General features: G+C 32.6%; 1 protein-coding gene and 2 long non-coding RNA genes across 12 annotated transcripts; 1 reads left to right on the plus strand and 2 right to left on the minus strand.

Moving 5' to 3' along the window:
* Positions 1–2,172: 2,172 nt before the first annotated feature.
* On the minus strand, positions 2,173–9,408 carry LOC145563025 (uncharacterized). 4 transcript variants are annotated; one of them, XR_014094491.1, is made up of 4 exons: positions 9,188–9,408; positions 8,664–8,830; positions 8,414–8,520; positions 2,173–2,471 (listed from the first exon to the last, which is right to left on the minus strand). It is a non-coding gene; the product is annotated as an uncharacterized LOC145563025 (long non-coding RNA). The 4 variants fall into 4 exon arrangements; XR_014094489.1 differs by having other exon boundaries at positions 2,173–2,514; XR_014094490.1 differs by lacking the exon at positions 2,173–2,471 and having other exon boundaries at positions 8,076–8,510.
* LOC145563023 (transcription factor RAX1-like) lies at positions 8,401–10,028 on the plus strand. The gene is made up of 3 exons (XM_081623431.1): positions 8,401–8,536; positions 8,681–8,810; positions 9,162–10,028. The coding sequence occupies exons 1-3, from the start codon at positions 8,401–8,403 to the stop codon at positions 9,862–9,864; spliced, it is 969 nt and encodes a 322-aa protein (XP_081479557.1). The 3' UTR covers positions 9,865–10,028.
* Positions 9,689–22,588, minus strand: LOC145563024 (uncharacterized). 7 transcript variants are annotated; one of them, XR_014094487.1, is made up of 8 exons: positions 22,451–22,588; positions 22,138–22,195; positions 20,807–20,915; positions 19,453–20,680; positions 14,987–15,106; positions 10,300–10,419; positions 10,127–10,195; positions 9,696–9,823 (listed from the first exon to the last, which is right to left on the minus strand). It is a non-coding gene; the product is annotated as an uncharacterized LOC145563024 (long non-coding RNA). The 7 variants fall into 7 exon arrangements; XR_014094482.1 differs by having other exon boundaries at positions 19,453–20,697; XR_014094485.1 differs by having other exon boundaries at positions 20,807–21,016.
* Between the last annotated feature and the right edge of the window lie 208 nt (positions 22,589–22,796).

The following is a 22,796-nucleotide window of genomic DNA, read 5'->3' on the forward strand; positions in this document are numbered from 1 at the left end:
TGAGTTAAGTCCCGTTCAACATCAAATTAAAGCTAGAACAGTCATCTAGTGTGATTGTGTGAAATCCAATTAACGTTATACAGTAAATTAATTAGATGATTAAGGTGGTACACAAGAAGAAGAAAAAATCAATCTTGGTGAAACAACCATAGATTAAACAATTAATAAAATCATAATAATGCCTTGATTATACAGGAACTTTTGGAAATTGTCATGTAGTTTGACATAATAAAGTTTTGGCCTGAAGAATCCGAAAAAAGCAGTGAGGAAAGAACCGCGTTAGCTGACTTTTCTTTTAACAGAAGTAGAATTAAAATTAGAAAAATGAAAAGTAGATTTTGATATTTGCCTGAAATTTCTATCACACCACTTTTTGGACTGGCTGCTCTATTGAAATCGAGCAAACTTACCTAAGCTCGACGTCATGCCATACAAAGCTTATGCACCTTCACACAAATTTATTTTATAGAGTAAAAAATAAAAAAATAAAAATTATTGATCTAGCTTTAGAAAATACAAGAATTATATAAGGCCTTGCTTAATATTTTAAACTTCATTCTACATTAATGTTTGTAGCTAGGGTGAAGAAATTATAGACGTCCAACAATTGAACATGAACATTATCTTAAATAAGCTATACAAAACATGTTATACTCACAAGATAGAGTGTAATACGGAGTACTATGTATCAATCAACAAAAATACCACTACTAAAGTAAATTTAATAAGTGAAGTATGATTTTTCTATGTGAATATCTAAAAGAATCAATCCATGGCTACCTAGAATTACCCCTCCAAAAAAAGGGAAATAAAAATATATTTAGCTAGCGATGCAATTAGCTCATTGCTCTTTAATATTTGGACTTGAGACTTGCATGATACAAGAACAGTACACTAAATTAACTGTAATGCACTATTGTGTATGTTTATAATACGGAGTAACGTGTAATTTAAAAGAATGGTTAAAACCGTTTATTTTTAGATTATAATACGTAGAAAGAAACTTATAGAAAAACATATAATGACTATAATTTAGTTTTATATTTTTAGTAAAAAAATAAATAAATAAAACAAATACATGGAGAGTATTATTATAACTACTTACATAAAAATATTACACAATTGTACAAGTTGCTTCAAATTTGTTAATGTACAGTTTAGATTGAAAATGCAGAAAATGAGAGGAGAAAAACCACAAGATAACAAAAAAGATTAGTGATTAATTAAGATAAAAAGGTCAAAAAGACATACTCCTTATTAGCTGACTTACATTATTGCATGTCCACCATAAATTTTTTTGGCCGTATGTGGTTGAAGGAAATTAAGAGTATATCCACAAAATTAAGGTAACATAGAGACGGCACCAAATACAGAATAGTTATAGCAAATATCAATCATTTAGACAATGCCATCAAATCATAGTTTCCAAGAGTCATAATCAGAGACAAATCTCCATATATCCCGATTTAGTCATAAATCATAATTTGATCACAAGGGACTAACTATCATCACTCAATCCAAAAATGCACATGAAAAACATTTGTGGGCAAAAAAAAACTCAATAAAGTTGTGCTATACAAGTGAAAAGCACGAACTCTTTAGGGCGTGTTCGGCGCTAACATTTGACTAGCTTTTAAGTAGCTTTTAGTGGTTTGACTTGGTCAAACCTCTACTTAACAAAAAATGCGAGTGTTTGACAAAGTAGTGGTTAAGATAGCTTTTAATGGTGGAGGTAGCTTTTAGAAAAAGTTAGAAGTATTAGCTTTTGAAAGTTGAGGTATCTTTTGAGGTAACTGTTGAAAATTTAATCTATAATTTTAAATGTAAAACATTGATTTTTATACGTAATAGTTAGTCAACTATCTATTTTCACAGCTACAACTTGTTGACAGCTAAAAGTTACCTACACAGCTAACAAGTACCTTCACAGCCATATTTTGCCGACCGAACACGCCAATATTCGTACCGATAATAAATAAATAACCTACAAGACAATAATAAATGAATTAATCGCCTCAATTATTTATATATTCGTACCATATATCAATATATGTACATGTACAACACATAGAATTGCATTTCGTATTGAAAGTTTTGTATGATCTTAAATCCGTACCATATCCGATAATAAATAAATAACCTACAAGACAATAATAAATGAATTAATCGCCTCGATTATTTATATATTCGTACCATATATCAATATATGTACATGTACAACACATAGAATTGCATTTCGTATTGAAAGTTTTGTATGATCTTAAATCCGTATATTTTTTACTACCTGTCCATATTTCAACTTCCTTTCTAGTACACATACATACCCCCAGTATGAAGCAAAAAAAAAAGAGGCCATTAAATGTTTACAAATGTCACGATGATATCAAATTAAGGTGATATATCAATCATACAAATACCCCGATGAGGTGACCAACCAAGATGACTATTTCTTCATCCTGCTTTCCAGCTTACTGCGTTGAAAAATTATATGCACTTGTTTGAAAACTTTTAACCCTAGATAGATAATCATAATATAATTAATCAATCAAAGAAACTTCTATTTTACTGTTTACAGAATAATTAACATTTTGCAGAAGAAGATGAAAGTTCAGCAAAGTACAACTAAATAAAGCAGGCAAAAATGGCCATTTTGACCAAGCCACTTGTAGTTTGAGAGCAGAAAAGTCAGGCTCTTTTAAAGTTGCAATATTTGATGCATGTATTCATACCTGAAAAATAATAATTCTAACTCCAGGCTTTATATAACTGACATACAGTACAGCACTTTGAGGGGAAATTTGTTATGTTATATTTTAACAGACATGGTCAAAAAGCATGGGAATGACATAAATATATATTCCAATCACACAAACTTGCATGTATGAACTCAAAGATACTTCTTCACATGATTATGATGAGTAACTTTGGTACAAATTCAATAAATATATATATCTTGTATTCTTGTGGGATTGAATTTTGGTACTGAAGGTACAAGTGCAGTCAAATGCACTAGTCATTTTACCTTTAAGAACTTTTGAGCTGATTTATGTTGAAAATGAACGAAACGGGAACGGGATACATGAATATAATGTTATTGAAGTTCATTTATGTTTAGTCATGGATTTTTTTTTTTTTTTAAAGATAAAGATTTATTTTTGACATTTGAAGGCTTTAAAGATCTATGGTGGAAGAAATCCTGCTATTTAATTTGTTCAAAGTAAAAGATTTATCCTTATTTTTCCTACATCACCTACAACTTTTTTTTTTTTTTTTTTTTTTGAAAGAACTTATAACTGTGTAACTTTTTGAAATGGAATATGAGACTTTAATGGATGTTTCCATGCATCAAAGGTATACTATAAAAGAACAAAATGGAATGAAAACAACGAAATGAATCAATAAACTATCATCTTTTCAATTATTTGGTTTAACCTTAAAAAGGAATCACTTAAATTCATGTGTTTGAGGAGTGTAATGGTAATACCATAGGTTGTAGAGAAGTAACAACAAGGTTTACACTATTACCCCCAAGTAAAGTTAATAATTATTTAAACTCGATCTCTAACCATATACTTAGTAACGATCTTGGTTCAAACATGCTCTAAGTATATATCATTACAATTGTGTAAAATGAGCCTGACTAATAGAAGATCTAAATTAGAATTGCACGATACGAAATTTATAACAATTATAATAACAAGGTTCAACATCATGTGCACAGAGAAGGATGCATGTTACTCTTAAAACATGAAAATGATCATGGTGTCAATAAGAAGTTAATTACTCAGTATTTATAAGATCAAATATAATTAGCCATTTGACAAAGACAAAGATAAAATGACATGAAAATGCCAATTTGAACAAGACAACAAGGTGACAAGTTGTAAAATACTGAGACAACCCAGAAAGGTTGAAGAATGAAGGAAACTTTAATTAGTTAATACCACTTTAATATTTTTCCTTTAAATTGTGAAGGGTGTCATTTTTAAGGGGAGCAGCTGATTCAGAAATGAGGAGAGTGAGTAGGTGAGTGAAGGTAACGAAATTGGAAGGAATAGGAGCGAGGAGCCCACCTTTGGAAACAAGAAAAACAGATCCTGAATAGGTCAAATTTTGTGATGTAACTGGAAAGTGATAGTGGGTTTCCTCAAGGGTAATCCCTTGTTTTTTTATTTTCCTTAGTGGTTTGTGTCATTATCATGAATAAGAAAAACGTCTAAATCGATTTATTTCAAGTTTATAATATTATACTCTTTCAAAAAAAAAAAAAAAAAAAAAAAAAAGTTTATAATATTATAATATACTCATATCCAATAAGATCAACGGCTACTAGTTTCAATAAGTAAGATAATATACAGTGAATCCATATACTTGTATGAATAAATAATTAGATATTTTGATTAATTATAATACGACGTACAAAGTATGTTTTAGTTAATACTTCGAGAAACAATTTAATCAGTAATATTGAGTATTATGTTTCAATTCTAATACTTCTTCTGTTTTTTATATTGTACCATAAATACTTTTACATTATTCACATAATATTCTTTGATCATTATTTGTGATTTATCCATAAGTAAAAACATAGTCATGTTCAATCTACTTAGATTCGTCTTGAAATCTACATTTTAAATATCAAAATTTTATAATTTTAACAAAAGTGTAATAAAAGATATTAATAGGCAAGGTAATGCATTGATAAACATAAAATCACTCATAGTGCAATAAAAAGATAACAAAGGAAGTATATAAATATCAGCTTTGATAATCATACGGAATACTGTAATAAGCAAAGATTTGAAGAGCAGCATATAGTCAAATTTGGTATCTTGAACAAGTAACCATTAGAAAGGTTAAAAGCAATCGTTTAAATTTCTCATGAAGTATTAAACTTAATTAGTTTAGAACTTTATCCCTAAAGGAGATTCAAAGTACAGTGGTACAGAAGTTCAGAACAATCAAACATGTTGAATAAACGTTCAAAAAATATCTTAATTTAGACATACCACTTGGTTTTATTTCAACAAATTCAGAAGATAATTTTGCAGCTATAGGTAACTTAATTTTTCCTTGGGGCGGTGATAACTGAGATTTGTCAATAGGTTTGAATTGAAATCTTAAAAACTTCAAAATCATAAGGAAAATAGTCCATTTTATAATTACTACTCTTGGCCTCGTCAATAAGAGTACTAGCTGGCTTCATTAATTCAGTGTTACACTATTCATTACGCTTAAATTAAAGTTACCCCTTTCATTAAAAAATTCTTACATAGTATGTATGAACACTTGAGACATCGTTTTGAGTCAAAAGAAAATGCAAGATTAATTCAGACTACCTTTCTTTTTTTCTCTTCCACCGAAGCCATGATCGAGAGACATAAGTCAGTAGAAAACATATTACTCCGTATTTGAGCAGATTTAATGCTATCTAGCTAAGGTCTGATAGGAGCTCAAAGCATTAATAATTATTCAACTTGTATTCCCCGTCTCCCCAACTATGATTATTAAAAGAATAATTAGACTAATTACCTTCTTGCTACTCAAGTAAGAAAACAAGAAATACGAGTAGATTAACTACTTTCGAGAAGGTTTTACTGGTTAATCCAGTTTTTACGTAGCAAAGACGACATATTCAACGTATCAAAGATAACTTTTCGTTAAAATCTATTACGTATAATCTATTGCGTTCTCTCCCGGTTGATAGGCAAATATTTAATCAGAGATGATTAGTTAAGGGTAATTCATTCTTTTTGACTTAAAATTAGCAAATAACAAGGGAGAAGGTTATGTGTTTACTTATGTCCTTTTAGCTTTAATAACCTGTGTGGTCCAATAATCATACCGAAAATTCTGCTAACAAGTTGTCAATGTATATATTTTAAAAAGATTTTATGTTCATACACCTTTACAATCAGTCAATATGTTGCTCACAGAAGCAGTAACTTTCATATCGTTAGCCATTTGGTCACCCACCAGGAAGTGAAAGCTCTAAACAATATAATTTCTTCCTTACAGTGATACAATTAGTTAGTATCCTATGAGTTTGTGCCTTTTATCCCGAGTCATTCTTGAGTAAGATTATTATATTGTACGACTATTACAAACAATTTTACAAGATATAAGATGATTAGCAAGTAGTGAAATGTCTTTAACTCTTTACTTAAAAAAAAAAAAAAAAAAAAAAAAAAACGTGTAATATATTCCCGACTTTGACTAGAAGTCACCCTTTCCTAATTCTTTACCACAAGAGTGCATTACAATGAAGAATCGACAGTAGTGAATCTCTAAACAATATCCCTCCCCCCCCCCCCCCCCCCCCCCTCCACACACACACACTAATAAAATTGGTTAGTACTTAGTATCTTACTTTGTGCCTTTTATATCGAGTCATTACATAGAGACACCATTACACATATAAGCTATCTAACACGTAGATAGTTATTATTAACAAATGAGATGATATTTCTCAAAGGACATTTTGACTTAAATTTGAAGATCGAAGTATCATAGAATTTACCACGAGAGTACAATTAAATGAAGAAAAAGAAGAATTAACAATTGTGACTTGTGAATCTATCTCACTCTCTTTCTCTTTCTAATGTTAGGTTAGATGATATAGAAATAAAAGGGGTTGACACTTGACAATGAGGATTGCAATGGGACCTACCCTAATGAAAAGACAATTTGATTGCTCACAAAAAGAAAGTAATAATGATAGTTCCAATCATGAAAATGTATTAGCTTTAGAGCATGATTCTACGAAATGATGTGCATTGTACTTGATCTTTACAGGAAATTGTAGCCTTGAATGGCATGCAACGTTTAGAAATCAAGGATAGGGTTTGTTCATTCACCTAAAAAAAGATACGATATTTGGGGGAAAAAAAAAGGGTTGGGGAAGAAAATGAAATTTATCAACTTATGCAAAGGTCATTAGGTCAAAGCTTCAAGGAGTTTACTTAAAACACCAAACCATATAATATAACTTGGTGTCCTATTTTTCTGATTAAAGTCATAGAACCTATAAAGGAAATATAAACATGAAACCTTGCCCAAAATTCTGTGCGGGGGGAGAAAAAACAAAAAATCAAAGTCTGACAAGAAAATATTGCCGCCCAGCCTATGAAGAACAAGCAAGAGTTCAGAATTTACGGACCAAAGTCAATTTACGTACTTTAAATCACAAAACTAGATCAACTTGAACTCAACCTCGCATAGTCGCATATATATGATGATTATGATCTGTTGCATAAAGTTTGTAGTTAATCACATTAAGAAAATTTCAACCGTACAATAGCATTAATTCATTACTTGTCTTTTTTATGGTATACATCATTAGTTTATTCGGTCGATCTTTCCTCTACAAGTACGAACGATGCAATCACTTAATACTAAACCCAACTTGACCGAACATTTTGATTTATCACCCAAATATAAACGATACCAACTTGATTGAAAAAATACGTTAATCACCTCTAGTTTGACTCTTCCTACGACCATTAAGATGGATACTTTAGATATACTCCGCACGCAATGTTGCCTTGTCACTATTAACAAAGAAATCATTTAAGCATATTTTACACGTCCTTTAAAACATCAAAAAAATTGAAAAATAATTTTGTTGTGAAAGCATTTTCAATAATAGGACACATGTAATATATTTTCTTATTCTCACAATCTACTCCTGATAAAAATTACTCCAACAACAATCAAATTTTTACCGCAAAAGTGTCGACAAATGATATTTTGAAGTAGAGAGTAGACTCCTTATTTTACACACCTACATACCATGCATAATTTTTAAAAAACCACAAGAATAGTACAAAGCAGAACTTCATTTGACTTTAGAGGAGATAAATTTCTCTTGAAAAACATTTTATTATTTTAAAGGAACAAAGGTAGAATAATTCATGAGCATATCTTAAGTCTATTTGTCTTTTCTGATTTCACATTGTTTCTAGTATATAGGCCACCTCCTAATTGTATTATTATGTAACATTATTAATTAATCAGTACCCATAATGTGGAAGAAAGATAGTATAAAGAAAGGAAGAATTAAAAAAGCAAAAAATTATGATATATTAGATTCTAGACTAGGAAAGACAATGAGGAAAACTCTGTTCTACTTTCTAAACATTTCAAAATTATCCATTATTTTATTCATAAAGTTAGATCCTTTTTTCTAATCTTCCTTTTTGAAATCCAATGACTTGTTCCATATCTCTCTTTCTCCAGCTATTATTGTCTTTCCTCACTAACCATTATATATACTCTCATACACATTTTTAGACGACACAATTCATCATAATTCACAATCTACAGCCAATATAAGAGCTAAAACTTTGCACAAACTTCTACACCAAGAGAGAAAAACAAACAAAATTTAAAAACAATAACATGGGAAGAGCACCTTGCTGTGATAAAGCCAACGTAAAGAAAGGTCCTTGGTCACCTGAAGAAGATGCAACTCTCAAGGCTTATATTGAGCAAAAGGGCACAGGAGGTAACTGGATTGCGCTGCCGCAGAAAATTGGTAAGCAAAATATGTATACATCTTCATGATCTTATATAGATTTTTTTTGTCTCAGTAGTAAAGTTCTTTTTTTTTTTTTTTTTTTTTTTTTTGACAAGATAGTAAAGTTTATTTCAGTATAACTAACCTGAGTTGTTGGTTTAGGCCTTAAGAGATGTGGAAAAAGCTGCCGCCTTCGATGGTTGAATTATCTCCGACCTAATATCAAGCATGGAGGGTTCACTGAAGATGAAGAAAATATCATCTGCAGCTTGTACCTCAGTATTGGAAGCAGGTAACCGATCAAGCCCATATCTATATCGAAAAAAAAAAAACTTCGTAAACAGTAATAAATGAGATAAATATGTTAAAAAAACAAAAAGGAAATGTTAACACTAGTATGAATCATTCTATAAGAAAGGTCTAAGTGGATCGGGATTCTCTCCAGTAACTAGACAGTTTAATTTGGATTTGGAGTCATGGAGATGCAATTATGGAGGTCTAGGTGTAGCCATAATCCCACTAGTCGTTCTTAAACCATGAAATGAAACTATTTCTGATGGATTTTAAAAATAAATAAATAAATAAACAGTTTTGTTAGATGGAAATATGATTCTAATGTGTTGATTTTAATTATGTATTACAGATGGTCTATCATTGCTGCACAATTACCTGGAAGGACCGACAATGATATCAAGAATTACTGGAACACAAGGCTGAAGAAGAAGCTGATGGCTAAGCAAAGGAAGGAACAAACAGCTTGCCGTATCATTGAGCAGGAGATTAAGAGAGAGAGCGAGACTTTTATGGTTAATCAAACCTTGAATCAAGTACCTTACTGGGTTGAGCAACAAACATCCATGCCCATGATGCACCCAAGTCTTGCAGCTCATCATCTCGGAAATCAAGATCAGCTCACCAGACTACTGACCAAGATCGGGGGACAGTTTTATGACGATTCTCAACTCATAAACAACGGTGGCAGTTACCAATATCCCACTCAAGACCAGCTTTATGTTCTAGACTCGTCTAATGCTCAAGCATCTTCAGCAGTAGCCATAAATTCCACAACGAATGTGAATTTTACCCAATGGCTAAACATGGAATATGATGCGAATGGTGTGAGCATGAATATGCATCAAGGACAGGAGAGTTTTCCTCCAGAATTTGAAGCATACTTAAGTAATCAGTTAAGGTTTGATGGAAACGAGAGCTTTTCTGGTGTTGAGGTAGGCAACAACAGTAGCACCACAAGCAATTCCGCAGGCAGCAGCAGCTGGGAAGACATGAGCTCCCTAGTCAACACACCTGCATCCAGTTTCGACGCTTATCAGAATGGGATGCTGTAGGCTCTATTGAGTCCCAGGTTCTTATTAGGATAGCAATAATAAGAGTAGCATAATATGATGTAAATTATTTGTACCAGCGGAATTCTGGATAAGGTTCACAGTAAATTTCATTGATATATCATGTGATTTTTGTATGAAAAATGCATATGTCTGTGATTCATCTATTTTCCCAATCAACAGCATTTAAAATTTTGATCAGAGCTAGCTTAAGTTATGCCATGAAAGTTAGGATTATTGAGTACAGTACAGCTGGTTTATCCACCTTGAAACCAGAAGCTTTTCTGAAGATGTCTCATGGAAGAACGTACAGTATAAGATATTATCTTGACAACTACACATAAAAAAACATGGTAAATGAATTTGCAACAGTATTTTCCAGTTCTGCAAGAAAAAAAGCAGTATAATAGTCGGAAAGGTACTTTATTTTGGACGCACCTTGCTCAAACTTTGCAATTTGGGCATCAAAAAATGGCTGCATTCTCTTATAGTTATCTTCCTGTCTGTACTTCTGCCAGCAACCAAGGCTATTCCACGTAATATTTTGTATCAATCAGCCTGCAATCATTTTACACAAACTTATTGAACATATTATATTTTATGATCGATCACAGGTAATTAAGCATGCATCATTGGATAATCAGAGATTATGTATAAACAAATCTACTAGTACAGGAATAATGCCACATTGTTAATATCATATGAAGGGTAAAGTGATGAGACTTGATACTATATGTCTAAATTATAATTATCATCAATTAGATTCCCAAAATAAAACTAAATTTAGTAAAATATATCAGACAGAATTCTTAATCAAAATATTATCCTTTTGTTTTCTTATATTTCGCAGTACCTTAAGGGTTATAGAATGAAGCAGACAGCAAGCTTGTAATTGATCTTACTTTTCTGTCAGTATTATGGTGTAGGTGATTTTTGCTATTTTGGCTCTTGCTTGTTACTCAAGCCAAGGATCTGGGAATAATATCAGCCTTGTGGAAGTCTAATTCAGGAAATACCCAGTCTAGACCAGGCCAAGATACCAGGATCCACACATCCTCCTGCCTTTTGTGAACTCAGTGATCCCTAGAAAAATTATACTCCCTTTGTCCCAAAGCTCGATCTACTACTACAGAGTGAATACTACTTTATCATCATTCTCACTAAATTATTACCCCAATTAAACAGGTCATAAAGGTGACTGCTGTGTGCTGTAGTAGCAAATTATACTCTCTTTTGTCCCACAACTGAGTTAACATTGTCCCAAAGCTTGATCTGCTATGGATCGGAGTGAGTACTCATTATATCATCATTGTCACAAATTTATTACCCCAATCAAACAAACAACAAAGGTGATTATGCTATAGGAAAACATCTTACAGTAACAAAAAAGTAAGTCAGGCTCCAATACAAAATCTAGCCTCGAACGAGATGCATCTTTTAGACCCTCTAACATAATAAGAAAGCAATGTATTTTCTGAACATCTTTTTCAGGTTTTATTTCTTTTGTTGTTGTGCTATTAATCTGCACAAATCAAATATATAACTGGTCTACGTGTCGCTGTAACTAATAAACAAATCCACTCCCCAGAATATAACTGACTGTGATCCATAGCATGCTGTACCTTGAATTGTAATTGTAGCAGCATTTCAAGATCACAGAATTCAGCTCCTTACAAAATATTCCACATTACTCATCAAGCTTCAATACCCATTTTCTGTAACACCTTTCTCCAAGGGAAGAGGGCTAATCATCTCATATTCACATGCGCAAATGCTCTCTTATTTCACATTTAAGATTCAACTCCAAACCTATTATTTTCTCATCTGACTAGTAGCAAAGTAAGAAAATTACATCAGAGAAGGACAAAGCATATTACAGAAATCTAATGACAAAAGGCTGCATGCCAATCACGCTGGACAAGTTACAACTATTAAAAAGTAAATCCCAGAACTGCCCAATAGAGAAACATCAATCCCTTGTTTTTTTCACTAACAACAATAATTTATTACCCTTTCTTTTATTGCTCTTTCCTGGTTACAACTATTGTGTTCTTAGGTTTTTTTTTTTTTTTTTTTTTTTTTTTTTTTTTTTGCCTCTTTTTAACAGGCCTACTTTCTATACTAAAATAATACGGAGTAATACGAGAGATATATTTAAAACTTGTAGACATTCAATCCATGCATAGGCTAGACTATTACCAATTCAATTTCGGTATAGGTTGTATTTTTCCACGTCTGAAAGGTGGATCCACTTTTTATAGGAATAACAAATGAAAGGAATGCACATACATCTCATGTGTTCTTATTACAAAAAAAAAAAAAAAAAAAAAAAAAGGCTTCCTTGATGAATTTTCATAACCGACCTTTTTTTTTAGGGTTGAATTTGTCATGTACTCCCTTTTCACTATCTTCTTGCAATTCACATAATAATGAGGGAGTACAAATCAAGCAAAAGAGCCAATTGTAACTAATAAAATATCAATGCCTGAAACTTGAATGAGTGTACGTTACACAGTGAAGAAATTACAAAAATGTATACTGTAAAAAAATCGACATGTTGCGCAAGTCAAAAAAGATAAACGACAAATGAAAGCACAAAAGCTAAAAAAGATTGACCTGGTCTCTCTTTTACTCGTAGTTGCCTTGATGAAATATAATCTAAAAGGTAGTGTGCTCAGTCAACTAAAGTAATAGTAATGGCTTTCGTCCTCGGGATACTAGAAGATGAATACTACAACTATGGCATCCATTATTTGATTATATCACTATCAATTCGAACTATTCACCCTTTCACCAAGATACGTCTAAGACCGAATAAGATAACAAATGCACACCAAACTGTTCAAACACTTACATATGTCCCGTTGCTTTGTTTGCAAAAACTTGCTGCTTTATCTAACAGTTCATAATCACTGATGACACACCTAATGACTCTTTAAGTCTATATTATAGGCGGTGACCGAAACCAGCATAGTTTGAAAAGTATGCATTCCTTAGAGTTTCTATTCGTTTTTATCAGAAGAAATAGGGGTTTCATGACACAATCGATGATACAGTGTATATGGCTAGAACTTCAAGGTCTTCTGTCTAAAAAACAAAAAGGAAATGTCATGAATAATACTTGGTGGTAGACTAGTAGTTTAATTCAAAGGTCTGCCTTATCATTAGCTGATGCTAAACTACAAATCTACTCCGTATAATTCCGGGACAATGAATGGACTAGAGTACCCCTTTTGTGGTCCAAAAAATGCATCGTGTTCTTACACGTGCCAAAAACTAATTAATGATGAGAGGATTAACTCCCTATATGTATAACTAAGTTAACTAATACGGAACAACTTTCATGTGCACAACGAATTTATGAGACTCTAAAGAGCATCATTTATTCATTTTGCAAAGTGAAAACTTCACAATTCATAGACGTACATACAAAGGAACTAAGGTAGACTGTAACTTCTTACATCTGGCAGCCCCACACGGGGCACACCTATACCACATCACCCCCACACCAAAAACCTAAAAACCTTTTTAGGTCATCAGTATTTGATGATATATTTCAGATAAGTGCCCAATTTCAGGGAGTAATATAAGGAAAGCTCAAGGATTTTAAGCCAGCAAATCATATTAAGAGACATAGATCACGTTTGCAATATCAGTAAACCCACCTAACAATCTAAATAAATTCTTTAACAAATGACAACTTCATGTCATACACTTCAATCACAAATTAGAATCCTTTTGTCTTATTTAATGTGCATGTGCATTGATTGAAAAGTTTTTCAAAGACATGAATAAAAATTAAAAAAATAAAGAGTCTAGAGAGTTACAAAAGATAATAATGTACTCTGTCGGAGTAATTGACAATACTCAATTTCAAGTTCCCAAATTTGTAAAGCGATCATCATTTTACTCGTAAATTTAACTAATTAATACCCCAAGAATACGGATATATTTCAAGCAAAGTAATAATTACATCTTTCAGACAATTTTGATGGACATACAAGTCCAACTAAGGTTTTATAACTCATATTTTAATTCTCAGAGTCCACAATTGTACGGATTTGATAGAGATACTCACACTACCAGGAAGCCGTAGTTGCAAATTAGATCAGTTTGATAACTATTTTTTTGACTTTAACATCAATTTTTTTCTTCTTTAATTTGTTTGTCATTCTGTGAATAGCCAAATAAAATCTAGTATAGTAGTAATATACATGCACAGTTGACATATTTTGAAAACAAAGGTTGAAATTTTCAATTATGTCGAAAAGTACAGCTCGAACAACAAGGCCAATTCTTCAAGCAACCTGTCATGTCTAGGTAGGCTCTACTAATAAAAATAATTAATATATTTGGATCAAATTCACTCATTTTCACTCCATTGACATTCTAACATTTTGGATCCATCTACTAGGCAGTACAGTAGCACACAATTATTTGCATCAGCTAGTTAGACTTTCTTCCAAAAGAAAAATGTTTAATCATCAAACTGTAGTCAAAAGGAAACAGAGAGAACGTATTGCCTTTTTCTTAGTTCCATGATTAATTAGATGAATTAGTAGTCTTCCTATAAGCAGCCGATTTTCATGAACTAGTTGTAGTATTTATACAAACATAAACATGTTACCAGAAAAGTAAACAAGTGCAGAATTCACTGTTGATGACAAGGAAGGAAAAAAAAAAAAGTTCTTTGACAGTGGATGCCTAGCCCACTCTGGGTAGCATTTTTACTAGGTAGTTTCAGGCATATATCTTTGATGCGGATTTGATGGTCCCTAAAATAACATGATTATGTTGAAGAGAACAAAAGATTGAAAGTGAAAATTTTTCATCCTCTCTTATCCTTTATAAAAGCCTTGAGAATAAGACCTAATTTCAAATATTAAAACGAGTCATGATAACCTCATCTCAATGATTCAATGTTGGACTACATCTAATCTATTACAAAACCCCAAACTAGTCAAAATATTTTCATAATACCCTATATATTGCTAGAACTTAAAACAATGTCCCTGAAATTTATATTACCCAAAGTATATTAATAGTAATGAAATTGCAGAAGTACTGGGAAAATACATAGTACTAACATAAATCAAGTATGAATATGCAAGTGCTAAAATATTACCCTTGATTAAAGCCTTGAATAGGAGTTGTCTCACTTGAGATCCATAGAATGAAAGACCCTTCCCTTCCTCTTATACTACCATTAGTGTTTGCTCCTAGATGAAGCCACTGCTTCCATTATCTGTGCCCAAACCAACCTCATGGTTACTTATAACAGATTCATCATCTTAAAAGCTATAGTGCACGGGGGGCAAAAACAATGCAAAAAATAGCACTAAAAAGGTTACCTAAAAATCCATGATAGTTTAGATTCATATAAAAACAAGAGAAAGAAAGTATATAAATGAAGATGGGAATTAAATATGAAAGATATAAATAAAAGTACATCCTTCAAACACAAAGCTACAGCTGCAGCCCACCATTTAGCACGATCATGAAACTACAATATATGTTTAGTTAACAACAGATTCAGTAGATAGTATATTGATCAGAACTGGGTGAGTGCCTTATTGATATCAATCTAAGAAGATTGAGAAGTAAAATTACACCCAAAAAAAAAAAAAAAAAAAAAAAAAAACTGCAGTTGTGATGTGATTCCCTTAAAATTGAATAACAATTAATTTAAGTGATGATTTTTCCACGACAAATATTAATATACTAAAAGGTTAATTACATGAAATGCAATTTGCATCATAAAAGGTTACAAGGTGCTAAGGTGTTAAGCTGTTAACCTTAAAAGATGGTTTTACTATCATAAACTTAGAGATGGTTTTGGTAAATCTCCCATTGTTTTGACTAATTTCAAAACTACATCATCCAAGTTGATCAAGAGCATGATCACATTTCTCTTTGTTTCCAGAAGATGAGCTATGTACAAATTTAATTGTAAAAGCCGAGACTCAAGGAAAGTTACTCGCTTTGTTAACCGTGAAGCATCAAAAAGTAGCTCAAGAATAAATATTAAAAAATAAATAAATTAACATCTAAGCAATAAGAATGATCAAAAAGAAAAGTGGATGTGCAAAAACAACAAGGATTCCATTGTCCTTGCCAGGTAAGACTGACCAAATGAATCACTTAAAGGAAAGCAAAAATAATACTCAGGATTCCTTCCCTTAATTTGACCAATCATAGTCCAAAATCCCAAAGTCACAAAACACTATTGAGGTGTTTCTCATTGAGGGAATAGAGAGAAGGGAATTAAAGTTTATATCCCAAAAGCACTATTGTCAAGTTTATTTGAGTTTGGAAAAAAAAAAAAAAAAAAATTGGGGATTAATTGGAAATAAATAGGTATTAACTTTATCTTTCCTAAATCACTAAGTTGAGGTAAAGCATTAGTAAGGGCCACAATTTTGTTAAACATTCTCAACTTATAATTACTATCACACCTCAAACAAAGAATTGGCAATAAAGAAGCAAATTTCTAAGCACCAATTTTCATTTCCACCCCCACCCTATGATTCCATCCGAACCCCACACTCCCTTTCTCACCCTCAGAGGAATCCTACCCAATGTTTTCTCAATGTCTCTAATAGTTTTTGTATAACTATAACAGGAAATAAGATTTTTTTTTTTTTTTCTTTAAAAGCTAATAGATGCATTCACAAGGCCCATTTCAACTTCAATTCTAAGAGTTCTAATAACTACGCTAACAATTTCCAAATGGAAAACTCGTCTTCAAGATCGACTCAAAGGATTCACTCTAAGTAGTTTTTTTTTCACTCCAAGCGTTAGTTTAACCAAAAAAAACCACAAACAACTCCCAAGGCATTCTTCTGATTCTCAACACCTCAAAATATGCCCTTAGTCGTTTGTTTGTCAACTTTTAAGGGTGCACCTATTAGTCTATTACCCTCTCATTTGTGGGTTTCAAATAGTATTCCTTTGCTTTCGTAAGAGTTATTTCAGAATTTGAAAGTATTGTAACTTTGTAAGACTCATTAATTCATTATCCAACATATAAAATACAAAAATTAGTCACTACAAACATGGGTTTTTTTTATAGAATATAATCTATCTTTATGTAATTGATGCAATGACATTGGAGCCCATGCCTAATTACTGTTAGGGATCTTGGACTCCAAACTTGTGGGGTTGGCCCGTCAATGGTTTGTAAAAACATATCCCTCCATTTCACTTTAACTTTAAAATGCAAAAAAAGTTAAGAAACCAAATCAGCAACTTACAGTGTTAAACTGTAAAAAGCCTGCCAATATAAGTGCACATCTCTTTTGTCCCAAGACTCTGTGCACCTTTTAAAGTTTTAAGTTCATCACATCTATGTCCACCCTTAATCATGGCTTAAAGGTAAAGTGCTGACAGTCTGCCACTAAGGGTGAGTTTGGCCTCTCTAAATGGTGTCACACTCCTAGGGTATAAACTGGAAGCTTAGGGTACCACATTTCAACATAATAAAATTAAAAATTCATACTAAAATAAATGAAAAAACAAACTACGTGGATAAAGCTTTCACACAAAGCAGGATAATCATGATAATTAAAAAATATATATGCATGCTAACAAATTGAATCAACTCATTTTAATATAAGATCAATAATTTTAGAGTGAGAATATGCAGGACAGAAAAAACCCACACAAATCTGCCAAAATCTCAGAGGTCAGAAATATTTCAGATAACGGCCCTACTAACAAACTTTTCAATTTTATATCAATTTCCTGATAATCAATGAATTTCACGCACCTTTTAATATTGGAAATGTCAACACTCACTAACATGAGAATATCTCTGAAATATATAAAGTTAAATCATTCTGGTTATAACACCAACAGCCAAATGTGTACACAGTACACTGTTTATACTCCCAGGTATTATAAAAACAAGTTTTATCTCGTAAAAATGATTTATTAATTATTTGAAGAACTCAATAATTTCACGCTTCCTGCTAGGAGGCTAACTCTAATAAAGGTGTTGAATTGCGCCATCAGATAAATGACAAGTTACATTTTGGATATAGTGATTGTTTATATTTGGCACGCTTATTCTAAATAGGCTCTATCTTTTGCTTTCTACCCTCATTCTTACTAAGAGAGTAAGAGCCCTTTTTTTCCACATTAAATAATATGAAAACTGTAAACTGGTCTTGCTTATTACTACAAGAGAAGAAAATTATGTAACAATAAAAGAGGATTAATAATACATGAGAAAGTCACATGACATATAAATATTTTGGTTATAAATATAAAACTGATAAAATAGTATAGATATAATATGCAAATACATAGTATGTTGCAGTAGAGGAAATCATTGTTGGGACAACCTACATCCTAACAAATTTGGACCGGCGTCAAGCTAGAAAGGTTTGTCCAAGTCCCATAAATTGGGCGGGATAAAGTCAAAGATAGGGATGGCAATCCAGTCCGAATCCGACCCTACTCTGCCCCGATCCGAGGTAAAAAATCCGCTCCGAGTCCGAGAAAAAAGTACTCCGAGTTCGACTCCGTTAAAATAATCCGACTCCGAGTCGGAGGAGGGTCGGAGTCGGATCCTAAAAAAAATCCGAGAAAAAAATCCGACTCCGACAAATGTCCGACTTTGACGGATTATCCGACTCCGACTCCAATAGATAGTGGATTTTTGTGTGGGTCATGGTGGCATTGGGTGTGGGTTGTCAAGGCCCAAATAGCCCAACATCTCAAAGTATATTAAATAATGTAAAAGAAACTCGGAGTCGGGTCGGATCGGAGTCGGAGTCGGAGGTCGGATATTGAAGTCGGAGTCGGAGTCGGAGTCGGATTTCGGAGTCAGATGTCGGAGTCGGAGTCGGATGTCGGATTTAACATCCGACTTCTTGTCGGATCGGAGTCGGATTTAGCATAATCCGCTCCGAGTCCGACCCGTTGCCATCCCTAGTCAAAGACAAAGACATAGGCTATTGTAGTCGGGTCATCCCCCCCCCCCCCCCCCCCAACCCACACCCGGGCCCCCAGAATGGCCCCAGCGCTGTCCCAAAAAATTGGCAGCCCAATTTGGGCTGAGCCACACTCCGCAATAGAAGAAGTAGATATATAAGTAGATAGAAATAACAATTGCTTGAAATAAAAGAAAATACTTGACTATTGACTAGCCAAGGGCCCACAATTGTTTATTCCTGATTGATTAAACATAAGAGTTGCTAATGCTTTCTAGTTTCTAGAATTCTTGGGGGCAAAATGACACTGGATTATGAAAACATTGTTTGTGGATTCCTGGCCATAATAAGATGGGCTTGGATTTCCGCACTACAAGATTAATGAATTTTTCTACTGAAGAGGCCAATGTAGCCCAATAAGACTATCCCCCTTCCTTTAAATTCTCAAGGGACAGAATGTACAATGCTAAAATACAGTTAAAAGACACGATACATTTCACCTATAATCACAATTCTGGTGAAAAAGCTTTAGTTGAATTGTTAAGGTAAATTTCAGAAACGACTACTAAGACACAACAAGCACCAAAACAACGGGTTTACCACAAAGTGATGGGTAATACAGTTATAAAAGAACAGATATTGGATAAGACATTACCTGTAGGTCTATAAGCAGCCAAGTTTCGGTTTTATAAGACCTTTCAATCCAATGATAGCCATTAGCGGTCAGACAAGTTTATTTTTTCTGTCCCAGGTCCTGTTTGGCTGTTCTGAAAACACTAATTCACAGATTATCTCTTTCAATTTTCAATTCCTGGACCAAAAATAAAAATCAACCTAGATCAAACTGGCTTTCAATTAATCAAAAAGCAACAACAAGAGAAGCAATATGCAGAATAAAGAGCTGAACTGCAACTATGACTATGCGTATGTTTCTAATTTTTTTCCACTTGCATTCACCAAATCCTACATTGAGGACAGCTACGCTCAGGTACTGAGTTTACACATAATTTTTGCCTTCAAAGGATTAGATCTCAGTGTCAAAAGACAGCTAGGACTATATTTTCATGAAAGCAGCAGTGATATATTGTTTTCCTCAAAGCAGATATGTTTGATTCATGATATACATGTTCAATTTCACAAAACCAAACAGCAGAAAAGAGCAAACATATAGAGAATTAAATTTGAAATAGAAGGGTATAATCCATCAACTAAGTATCATAACATCAATATTTTGTACAGAATTACATAAGGGAAATTAAATAGGCTGATGGAAAGGACTATATTGGCTGTTAGTCTGTTACTTGTACATTCATTGAAGTCCTCTTTCTCACAACCTTACAGTTTTATGAAATGTGAAGCAAGTCGTTACAATTACAAAGAGATAAATTTGACTTGCTCTAAGCAACATAGTTATTGATAATTGATAAATACAAAGTAGAGCAAAGACTTGCTTCCAAGAAATTCTATACATTTAAAATATCAAAATTAATTACTTGCTCAACTCTAAAACAGTTGTCTCGCCTAGATAACTTGCTGTAAATCATCATATAAACACCCATTCTGATGGAATATAAAACTCCAAAAGATTCGGTTTACTTATAGATTAAGATATGAATATGAACAGAAATTAGGCATGAAAGCGAATTAAATTAGTCCACATCCACTATGTCAAAATTTAAACACCAGTTATAGCTTGAGACAAATATTAAAGACTTGGTGAATACCTACTTCCACTCCCCAATTTCAAAGCTGAAGTTAAAAGAACATCAGAAACGCAAAAGAAATGATATTATGAATCTACCATCAATGATAATGAATTGGAAATCCAATGACAATCCTTAGCTGACTATGTACAACCAGACCTCAGGTACCAATCAGTACAACTGCAGAAGATTGAGAGCTATAAGGCATAAATTGTGTATACTATACTAATTACTGAAAATATTCTCAACAATTCAAGCTAATGCCTTGAGCCAAAGATTATGGAAAAAGGAGAGAACATGAAGTACCTTTAACCTGGAATTTGGATCCATATCGATTTTGCAAATAATTTGATGACAAAGTTGTATGATTTGGAATTGCACGGTAAATCATAGAACTTAAACATCCAGTGCGAACCTGAATCACAGACTTCAAACATCCTATGTCAGCTCGGATTTTAGCAGCAAGAAAAATTTGGCCTCCCAACACATCATATTAAGCTGTCATTTTCTGCGTGCCTGGATGAGAAAGACATATGATCTTTCATAACATTTATTAAAAAAAAAAAAAAAGGAACAATATTAGACATAGAAATCACCTAATTATTATCTTATCCATAATTACCGCAAGCAGAGCACATATAGAAGATCAAATATCAATAAACATGTCATTGTGAATGTTAAATTGTCAAGTGTATGAAGGTAGCAAAAAAGTATGATGGAAGTAAAGTACGTTGGTATGATGGATAAACTACATAAACTAAACAGGGCCACAGGGGTTTACTATTGACTAATTTCAATTAAATACACTTAGCAAGTCAAATAAAGACAAAATCCAATCAAGATAAAACAACATCTATGCAGCTAATTGTCAACCACAACAGAGTAATTCTTCACCAAATGAGCCATGAAACAGAATATGTATGATTAAATGCAGAAACATTGTACTATAATCAGGAAGTGATCACAACCTAAGATTTGATTTAGTTAGAGATTTACTAAGGTCATACTGCAAAACAAATTTACATTGCCAATCTAGCTTAGTTTGCCAGCCAAGGCGCCAATCAAAATTTTCAAACAATATGACCATGGATGTGGATTTCAGGTTACTTCTTCTACTAAGAAAACTTCTATTTTTGAAATATTTCTAACAAAAAAAATGCTCGTTCGAATTTTTCTAGCATACATGAACATTATTCCAAAACCTCTAAAAAGTTCCACCCAAGGATCTAGGCAACCTTATCCCCAACTAATTCATAAATTCTCTTTGTGTTAAACCTATCAATCCAAAACTCAACTGCTATCAACTAATTCACCATAAAGAAGAAAAAACCACTCCAATTCAATGAGCCATTAAATTTTAGTCCATTACAATCCAAGACCTAAAAATAGAGAATCATTTTAAATCAAACAACTACGTAGTAATACTCGAGTCATGCTCGGTTTTTTACGATTTGAGACAAAACTTAGCATTAGTTTACCAAATTATACATTTTATGCAACAAATTCAAAAGTTAGGGTTTAAATTATACTCTAACGGCTTCATATGGACAAATATGTCAAATTTTCTTCCTAAAGTAATAGAATCTGGAGAACACCAAAATTTGAACAATTAATAAGAAGACGTCATAATTTCATACCTGTACACACCATAATTTCTGATGTTTTGCATCATCATCATCAATCCAAGTTTGACATCTGACAATGTATTATCACAATTAAATTAGGTTTACCTGTATCACTCAATTAAGTGATGATCGTCAACAATTCAACAAAGCATTCAACAAAATTACGAAAAAAACACCAAAAATCGAATGAATATACAGTTAATTAAAGAAGAAATTGATTTGTAAAACGAAATAAAATTGCAGAAGAAGCCGATTATATTTCGCAGAAATCGACGAAAATTTTAAATACGGAGATTGAAGAGAGATGCTGGGAGAATAGGAATACCTGGTTTTTGGCTTCTGGCTGATAAGCGCCATTTTTCAAAATACTCCGCGATAAAAAGGGAATATATATCTCTCACTTTGTAAGAGGCTGCACAATTTTAGCTAGAGGGGTGAGAGAAAAAGGATAATTCATCTATTAGAAGAGAAAGCTAGAAAGAATCATCCAACTACCCCTATCGTCTTTAACTTATGTATATTCGTAATATTTGTGTTCCAACTATATTTTTTTCAAAAAATTTGTGAAAGTTATGTCAAATTGAATAGGGTTATGTGAATGTGTATCACAGAATGATTGAAAACACGAATAAAAATGTACATAAATGTGGAGTATGCAATAGAAAAGACAG

The sequence above is a fragment of the Chenopodium album genome, chromosome 10, assembly GCF_948465745.1.
Source record: "Chenopodium album chromosome 10, dcCheAlbu1.1, whole genome shotgun sequence".
NCBI classification, from domain to species: Eukaryota; Viridiplantae; Streptophyta; class Magnoliopsida; order Caryophyllales; family Amaranthaceae; genus Chenopodium; species Chenopodium album.

What these genes read in the sequence shown, in the direction of transcription:
- LOC145563023 (XM_081623431.1), top strand. Translation starts at nt 8,401, where the DNA reads ATGGGAAGAGCACCTTGCTGTGATAAAGCCAACGTAAAGAAAGGTCCT. An exon ending in TGCGCTGCCGCAGAAAATTG is followed by an intron (nt 8,537 to 8,680) that starts GTAAGCAAAATA and finishes TTGTTGGTTTAG; the next exon opens with GCCTTAAGAGATGTGGAAAA. An exon ending in TACCTCAGTATTGGAAGCAG is followed by an intron (nt 8,811 to 9,161) that starts GTAACCGATCAA and finishes TATGTATTACAG; the next exon opens with ATGGTCTATCATTGCTGCAC.